This window comes from Gavialis gangeticus, unplaced genomic scaffold (assembly GCF_001723915.1).
Source record: "Gavialis gangeticus isolate Ggan-Ray unplaced genomic scaffold, GavGan_comp1, whole genome shotgun sequence".
In the NCBI taxonomy this organism is placed as follows: domain Eukaryota; kingdom Metazoa; phylum Chordata; order Crocodylia; family Gavialidae; genus Gavialis; species Gavialis gangeticus.
This window is the reverse complement of record NW_017728992.1, coordinates 56,816,714-56,825,442: the sequence shown is the minus strand read 5'-3', so window position 1 is coordinate 56,825,442 and position 8,729 is coordinate 56,816,714. Positions and strand designations below refer to the sequence as shown.

At 39.8% G+C, this 8,729-nt stretch overlaps 1 protein-coding gene across 1 annotated transcript in view; it reads left to right on the top strand.

The window, feature by feature from the left end:
* The window catches only part of FAM8A1 (family with sequence similarity 8 member A1), an 11,752-nt gene extending 3,487 nt beyond the window's left edge, over positions 1-8,265 (top strand). Inside the window, exons 2-5 of the mRNA XM_019522888.1 lie at positions 1,168-1,288; positions 5,678-5,801; positions 6,126-6,265; positions 6,548-8,265. Coding sequence (XP_019378433.1) covers positions 1,215-1,288; positions 5,678-5,801; positions 6,126-6,265; positions 6,548-6,692 — 483 coding nt within the window. The 5' untranslated portion in view covers positions 1,168-1,214 and the 3' untranslated portion in view covers positions 6,693-8,265. The remainder of the gene's footprint in view (positions 1-1,167; positions 1,289-5,677; positions 5,802-6,125; positions 6,266-6,547) is intronic.
* The last annotated feature ends 464 nt before the right edge of the window (positions 8,266-8,729 follow it).

The following is an 8,729-nucleotide window of genomic DNA, read 5'->3' as shown; positions in this document are numbered from 1 at the left end:
GTGTACACCCCAGGAGGGCATGGTGGGGGGGGGGGTTGCGTGTGCCCCCGGATCTGTGCAGGGGGCAAGGGCGGGCTGGGGCCAGGGCAGCACTGGGCTTTTCCCAGCAGGGGGTTGGGGGTAGGCAGTGCAGCGCCGAGAGCAGGGCTATGGGGTGAGGGCTGCAGCCACCCCAGAATTTGCCATAGCCCCCCTCTGCGCTGCTGCCTGCCCTGAGCACAGCCCGGCCCAGGCCCCACACTGGGAAGAGCCCAACCCCAGCCCGCTTGCCCCGCGCACAGAGCCGGCAGAACACGCCCCCACGCACCCCTTCCCCCACACAGCAGACTTACCAGCTGGATGCTGCTGGGCTGTGCTCCTTGCTGTCTGCATGTTGCTGCGGCTGCGCATATGCACAGGGGCATTTATTGGTGACATTGGCCACATCAGCCAAAAAAAGCCAACTGCTGATACTGTCAATATTCCTTATGTTGGTGCTGATCCAATATGGGACTGCTGTATCAGTCTCTAGATTGTTCTCTATAGCATTTTTTTTCCTGGGGAACTGTTCAAAAGAATTTTTTTTAAATCTTATTTTTGTTAGTAACACTATCAGAATTTATTTAAAAGCAGTTTAACAGTTATTTTATATTTCTTTATTGAATTCCCACCATTCTAAACTGAAGGGGTAACAAGCTTTACCCCTGATCGAAGTATCCAGATTTAAAGAAAAAAAGCTGAAGGAAATCATTCTGTACCAAAATAATTGTAAACTATAGAATGAAAAAATGGATAGGCATAGATGTGTCCTAGGCATGTTACAAAGAAGTGACCTTTTAACAGATGAAAAACTGAAATATGATAAGACTCAAAACAATAAGGGAGAATGAGCATCAGCAAAGACCTGTAATGCAGTTAAAACATGAGTGTAGTTGGTTCAACTAACTTTTCTAATTTGAATGTAATTCTTATCAGAATTGTGAAGAGTATTTTAAGTTAAGGAGGTGTTTGAATGAAAGAGATGGGCTTGGTAGATCAGAACAAGGATTTTAAAATGTTTCTTAAATATTGAATACCCTTTTAATGTGTTTCTTGTAAATTGGTTTGCAGTATACAGAATGTTTAATTTTAAATTGTAAACTTTGTTGCAATAAAAGTTTGCATAATCTCAGTTTATTTTTATTACAGGTCAGGAGTTCATTATTCCATCCTTGGCGCACAGGTTTATAGCAGAGATGGTGGATTTCTTTATTCTATTCTTTATAAAGGCAACCATTGTCTTAAGTATTATGCACCTCAGTGGAATAAAGTAAGTTATCAATTTAAGGCATTTATTATATAAAGCATTGTCACTCTTCTGACATTTGGAAGCATATTTTACATTTTAGAGCAGCTAACGATTGACCTTTATACCAGTTCTTCCTTTCTAAATATTAGGATGACTCATGGAACATGCTTAAGAATTGCTATGTAGCTCCTTTCATGGGTTAACAGGCTTTTTATTTTCAAAATATAGCTACATACTGTAGGTGTTCCAAACATTATTTTGTCTGCCTAAAAATAATTTTGTTTGATCAAACAAGTTTTATCATGGCAAGGACAACTTATTTTAGAAAGTTAATTTGAATAGGAGAGCATGAGTAGTGGGAAGAAATCACTTGAAAGTAGTTTTATGGCTCCTCTTTAAAAAGATATTGCCAAGGCTTTCCAGAAATCCTGAGTCCAGTTTTTGAGGGGGCCAGGGGGAGAGAATAGAAACCTTTAAAACTTGAACTAGGATTTCTTTATCTGTCAGTTGTTCTCTACAAATACCAGAACTGTTAAGGGTTGCATGCATTGCATATGCTTCAACAAGATCAAGCAATATTTATTTAAAATAAGTCTGAGGGACTGTGACTAGGTGTGGTGATGCAGGACGAATGTGGAACCTACCAAACTTGACTGGTCCCTTATTGGTTAGTACAACTTGAACTTAAATGTTATATGCAATTATATGCTGTCTGTATAAATGCTTAAAAATATGACTTGTTGACTAGTAGCCTTATGCTTCCATCTTCACCGATCATGAGTTGGGTTTATATGAGACTTGATTAGAAAATACCAACAAAATACAGTATGCATAAGCTGTATTCCACTCGGAGATCTTTCATTTTAAGTGTTTATTCCCATACACTGTTTAAGCCCAGAGGCTTTTGTTCTCTTTTCTTCAGAACCTCTTGGTTCTGTGATTGAAGATGTCTGCCAACCTTTCAATTAATGGAGCTTAGATCTTTGAAATCTTTAAATTTTGAAGCTGTGTAACCCTACCTTATTCTACTTCTGTCTGTGACTTGAGGTCTACATTGCCCTGGTGTAGCACCATGGAACAAACACCAGGCTCAGCTTCTGTAGGCATGACAGTAGGCACCATCTCGGCTTATTAGTGTGTTACCGCATGCATGCCAAGGCAGCTATGCTGTTGCAGCCCTGGGGTAGGAGATAGCAGGACGAACTAAGGCCTGTCTCAGTTCTCTGCCACCGTGGTGTCATACTGGAGTGGTCTGAGATTTTTTCAGCGGAGGCCAATGCACCAGCTACAGGATTGTGCTTTAGAGGCTGTCTCGAGTTCACATTTTTGCCAAAACAGCCTAAGAAAAGATGTGTTGGTAGTTCTCATGTTGGAATAGTCCAAAAATCTATGGTGAATGTTGATGTTTCCATTGACATTTTATTACTGAGCACTTCAGCAGAAATGTCCAACTAAAGTTCCTAGTCCAGAGTTCTATCATCTGTCTACCAGCTGCCAAAACTTCTAGCCATACTTATGAAAATTTGTATCAGTTATTTAGCATGTAAAGTGCTAGATTGGCCTGTGGTATTCTTTTCCCCATTCATCCCTGTAGAGTTGGCCTCTTGAGGGAGAGGGGGAAGGAGAGTATGTGTTATGGATAATCTAAGGGAATCATTATTTTTTAATGATTTTTGAATGATCTTACGCCTTTTTTGAGAGGAGGGAAGTTGCTTACCATGCATAAGAATCTTCAAAAAGAGTTTCCTGTTTTCAAATCAAATGCTAAGTCGAGGAACTTTCCTGAAAATTCATGTCGTAGGTGTTTTGTTTTTTAAGGGAGCATATGCCCCATCTGTCACTACCACCAGTAGTGCCTCAGCTCTAATTGCAGAGCCCTGATGTGAAATACAGGGGTATGTGGGCAAGTCATGGTGAATGCCCAAACGCAGCCCTTGAACAAGTAAATGTTATGTAACTTCTCTCTGGAAGGTCTCTGTGTAATCCTGCGTGGGGTGGATTAGTAAACCAGTACTACCTCAGGATGAGGGTGTGTAAAAGATGGTTAGATAAATATGGATTGCTACACTGCTTCTGTGCTTGGGCATTGTCCATATGTTGTAGCCCAGCACAGGTGCCTAGTGAAAGCAGGCTCTAAACTCCAAAGTTGTGCTTCATAGCCGGGAGAGCCAGCTTAAGAAATGAATGTTACTGTGCTGTAATGCCTCTTAGGGAATGGATATTTGAATCAAGAAGAGCTGGTTTCCTACAATGTGTGAAGTACTGCTACACCTTATTCACCAAGAGAAATGGTTAATGATGCGTTGTCCCTAGCCTCTCTTCATGTGTGCTTCAGTTGACCTACTGGATTTTCAAAAAGGTTTGGTCTTCCTATGTAAAAATATTTCTTATGTGTAGGTTATGGAGATGAGTTTGCTTTGGGTGGGCCATGTGGAAGGAAATATTCCACAGGTAGAAATCTGAGAGCAAGATTATAGCCACACAGCCAGGAGCCTGGGGCACAGGGGCAGTGGTAGTTGCCCTCGTTGCCCTGCCATAGGTACACTGCTGTCTGAGAGCACCTCACACATTTGCCAAGATGGGGCATTATGATGACTTTGCCTTTGCAGACCATGGTATTGGCATCTGGAGAGCAATACACGTTCACTCTCCCAACAGGTATAATTGCCATGTAGAAAAAGCTGTTTTTGTTAACAGATTTTAAGGCTTGCACCAGAAGCTTGTAAGTAGGGATTTGCAAATTGTTTTGGGGGTGCTGTACTTACCATGGTATATTTAACATGTCTTGCTGTAGGATGAGAGAGGATGGGCTGGTCCTTAATCTAACTGAGCAAATACTGATGAACATAGACTCTGAAGGAAGCTTAAGCTAAGCCCTGCAATTTAAGATGCAGAACTGCAGGGACTCCACCTTACTGTGCAGGGTGCTGGGAAATGACAGTTCCTTTTTTCAATAACATTTTAGATGGACCTTTTCTTTTTTTGGACTGTCAGAAGATGTCACCCTTATGATGGAAATAGTCCAAGGTTGCCCTTTATACAGAAAAGTAGCATCTCTGCTTGGGAGGCTGAATCCTTACTTGCTGACAAAGACATTAGCTAAAATGGTTTCCTGGGTAAATTGTGGGAGATGAAGATACTCAGAGCAGTTAGGCTCATATTGCTGCTCACAGTTCTGCTCTGAGTGCCCAGAAATGGGAGGCTGGCTGTGTAGAAAATTTTGGTTCTAATAAATCTGAACACTTTGTGCAGTACACTTAATGTTTACTATTTGGATGCAGAGAGGTTCAAAAACCTCCCTTTTGAGTGTAAAGATACTGGGCTCCAAAGGAGCATGGCAGTTAAGTGCCAAACAGTCTGAAGTCCAGGTGGGGCAGAATGTAAAGGAAAAGGATAGTCTTTCTTCTGCTTGTGCTTCTCTTGTAGGAAGGTGCACTTGTTTTTGTATCCTGATGAGCATCTGCTAAGACTCGCAGCCACTGCAGAGGTGTTGGCACCAGAGGTTAGTGCCAAATGACTAGATGCCAGCCAGAGTTGTTTTTGCATTGTTGCCAAAGCTACTGAGGTCTTAATAGGCAAGACTGGCTTGGTCTTCCAAGCTGTTTTTGACTGAGGTGCCACTGGTGTTATTGGGTAAGCGATTTGCTCCCAGTTTAATGTTAATGAAATTGCAGTCTTGGATAAATAATACTGAGCCTGGAATGGTAATAAATGTTTTGGATTTCATCTCAGAGGACCTTAGACCTGAGACTAGTCTCTGTGCTGTTTGAGAATCAAGCTTTAGGCACTGAGAAACAGATGAGCCTGGAACATCCAAGCATCCCCCTTTTAGTGGAAAGACAGACATGCTTGCCTGACCTGTGTAGTGCCTCCAGTTTGACTGGTCAGGAGTTTCACATGGTCCTGGCAAAGGGTCAGTGGTTTCTGGGACAAAGTGAAGTTACATATGCTAAACCAGCTGTGCTGCTTTGAGAGCACCTAATTCCAAGGAAAGCTAGAACACAGGAAGAATCCAGCCTGAAGTATGTGTTCTCTCTGGTACCAGAAAAGGTGAGGTGATGGTGGTGATAGGGGGAGGGGTGGGCTCCTATCAAGTTACGCAGGGATGTTTCCTCTTGCACAAATCCTATGTGCGTCTCCCACCAGAGATGTTAAGGCAGTTTTGCAGAAGGCCTCAAATAGAGGAGATGAGCTAGGGAGGATATAATATTACACCGTGTAGCAAATCCGCAAGTCTGCTTAATAACGGTTGATTGACTCTGTTTTTTTGTTGAGGATCCAGAAAATGAAGCCCTGAAAGTACCAAGTGATGAGAGAGCATTCCAGTTATGCATACGGAATTTACAAACTTAGCAATAATATGATAAGAGTGGAGTAGCTTTCTTATTAAAGGAGTCTTGTTTTATACAGGGACATCTCCAAGTTTGCTATGCATTATATAATAGAAGAAATAGATGAAGATACATCCATGGAAGACTTGCAAAAAATGATGATAGTGGCTCTTATCTACAGGATGTTAGTCTGCTTCTATGAGGTAAATAGTATTAGCATTAACTCTAATTGTCAACTGGATGTTTGTCAGAGATGTGCAACTACCAGATGCATCAAATTATTGAGTTACCTGATCTTATTAAGTATGTGCTCTAATGCTACCAGCAGTTGGAGGCTTTGACTGATAAAGTAAAATTACTGCATAAACTTACTACATGTAAAGCAAAGTCCTTTTTTCTGTATTAAGATTGCTTAAAACATAGTGCTTCTGTGCCATTCTGATTGCTTTTGTTTCTGAAGAACATATGCTTGCTGGAGAACCAACAGTATTTGACTGCAGAATTAAAACAAGTGACTTCTCTTGTAGATTATCTGTATTTGGGGAGCAGGTGGGGCAACCCCAGGCAAATTTCTGCTTGGACTGCGAGTTGTGACATGTGATACATCTGTACTTATTGCACCAAGTCGTGTGTTAGTGATTCCATCCTCTAATGTCAGCATAACAACGTAAGTAGTCTTAACTTTTGTCACTAGCAAATTATTGCTGAAATCTTGTAATTTGAGTGAAAGACTTATCATTTTTCCAAATGACCTAGTATTGGTTCTGTTGGGCAAAATCCTATTGTCCATTGTAATTCTGTGATCCAGGAATCAGTTAAAGGGTTTGCTCGAGCTTTAAATGATACAGTACTTGATTTCCAAATCCCGTTGAATATAATTTGTCTGGCAAAACTGCTTTTCTGTACATACTAGTAAACTTAAAATAAGCTTTTTTTCTTATCATTCCAGGTCTACAATAAGAGCATTGATCAAGAACTTTTCTATTGCTTCATTTTTTCCAGCTTTTATTACTCTACTATTTTTTCAGCATAACAGAACAGCCTACGATATTGTGGCAGGAACTATTGTGGTAAAAAGGAATGGAGTCAGATGATACCAAGAAAAAAACAGATTTCCACACACTTTGAACTCCTTTAAAAAATACCCCTAAAATAAATGACATTGCCCAAGTATCTGGGGATAGAGTGTCAAACAAAATGCATCACTTCAATGTGGTGCCAGCAACTACTTTGAGAGTGTTTTTTCTTTTCCTTGAATGCCAAAGAAGTTAAAATCTGGAAGTATTGTTTTAAATGTAGAAGTATTAACATTAGTTTGGCAGGAAAGACAAAGACTGTTTCTGTCAGAACATAAAGTGGTTGCCTAAAATTTTGCCATTTCAAAAGAAATGGTAGTTTTTCTGCCATAAAAAGTTAGAGAACTAAGTTGGAGAATGCACCTGTTTGGTGGTAACACCTGCATAAGCCACATAACAGAAAATATCCCCTTGAGGGGATCGCAGTATTTCTGTGCAAGGAGGTGGCAGAAGTACAGTAAATCAGGTTCCCTTGAATTTCTGAAGTGTGTGTGGGGGAGCCAGGTATTAATCATTTCCCTGAAAGTGTTGCAATAAATTACTTTACTCCAGGACCTGTATTCTGTTACCACTTTTAAAATGTTTTACCTAAACGTGTATTGTGGCAAGGTTTTGCATGATTAAGTCTTAAGCATTAAGTCATTTACTTTGTGTCAGACCTAATGAAGAGGTGAATTCTGTGGAAAGGGCAAGTTACACTGTGGTATTTAGTGAATTAGATTTATGTAAATAACTTCAGAGTTGTAACAGGAACAGTACAGATCATGGTAACAAGCTGACTTGTTTCTTCCTTTTGATGTGGGGGGGGAAGTCTGTCAAGTTTTTGCATATAAGACCATATAAAGCAATTGAAGGAGTTAGTATTCAGCATGCAGAAAATATTAACCAGATTGTGTTATGGTTTTAACTTCACAGAAGTTAAAAGATTGAGTATTTACTTTTATATTCTAAAATTCTACCTAACTATTCAGTGCTATATTCAAAATAACTTCTAGACAACCTCTGAATAAAGAAAGGTAGTTATTTTGCATTAGACTGCTACACAGATTTGATAATGTCTGTTTATTCTTCCAGTGTGTAACAGTGGCTGGGAAACAGCTTACAGACACAATGTCAGCATTCTCTAGGTTAACATGTCTGATTAGGAGTAAATACTATTCTGAGGTTATAGCAGTTACTCTTGCTGTCCACTATTATGTTGGAAAGTATGAGGATTAAGATGCCTCTTTTAAAACATAGAAGCTAAACTTAATCTTTTTAGCTTTTGATTAATTCACTGTCACACTTTCTTGCATAATAGCACAGCATTTTATTTGGAATCACCTTCATTAGGGTAAGTACCAACATGCTTCTTGGAACTGATGTACTTCGACATTCTATGTACAGTTGTATCTAATCTCTTTTGGTTACCAGTTGCAAACAAATCTTTCTCTGAAGCAGAAGTGGAAGTTTTATTTATTTGTCTGAGTGGGTTTTTAAAGTGTGAAATTGTTGCTGCTTGTCAACTTTGTCTATATAAATAACTGTAAAGTACTGCCTAGTCTTCATAGACATAAATAAAAGCTACCCTTTTTGCTAGTCACTATTCAAGTATGAGCTTCCAGGAAGTGGTTGTTTTTATAAATGCTGTGGAATTCTGTCAAATGTATTCTCTGTTCCTTAGTACAACTGGAAGAAGCTGTGACAAGACAAAAACTAAGGCACTACTGTTTGTTAGAGGATTTAGAGGTTGTTGTTTTCCTCCAGTTAAGAGGGTATCTACCTCCCTTTATTGACACAAGTTTTGTTGTGCATCTAGTTGCCTGTGTTGTCTTTAAACTCCTTTTCAGTTCTAATAGGGGGCTTACCGCATGTCAAAATAATTCTGAACTATATCAATTCAGAGGTTAAGCATAACTTAACTAGAACCATCACAGTGACACCTGCAAGGGCTTTGTCACAGGAAAGTGAACCTCTTCCAAAGAAGTTACAGTTGAAGTAAAATAATTGGGTAATAATAAAATAAATAAAATCAGTGGGTCTTAATTTTTTGGTTGCCCAAAGAGCCAGAGTTGA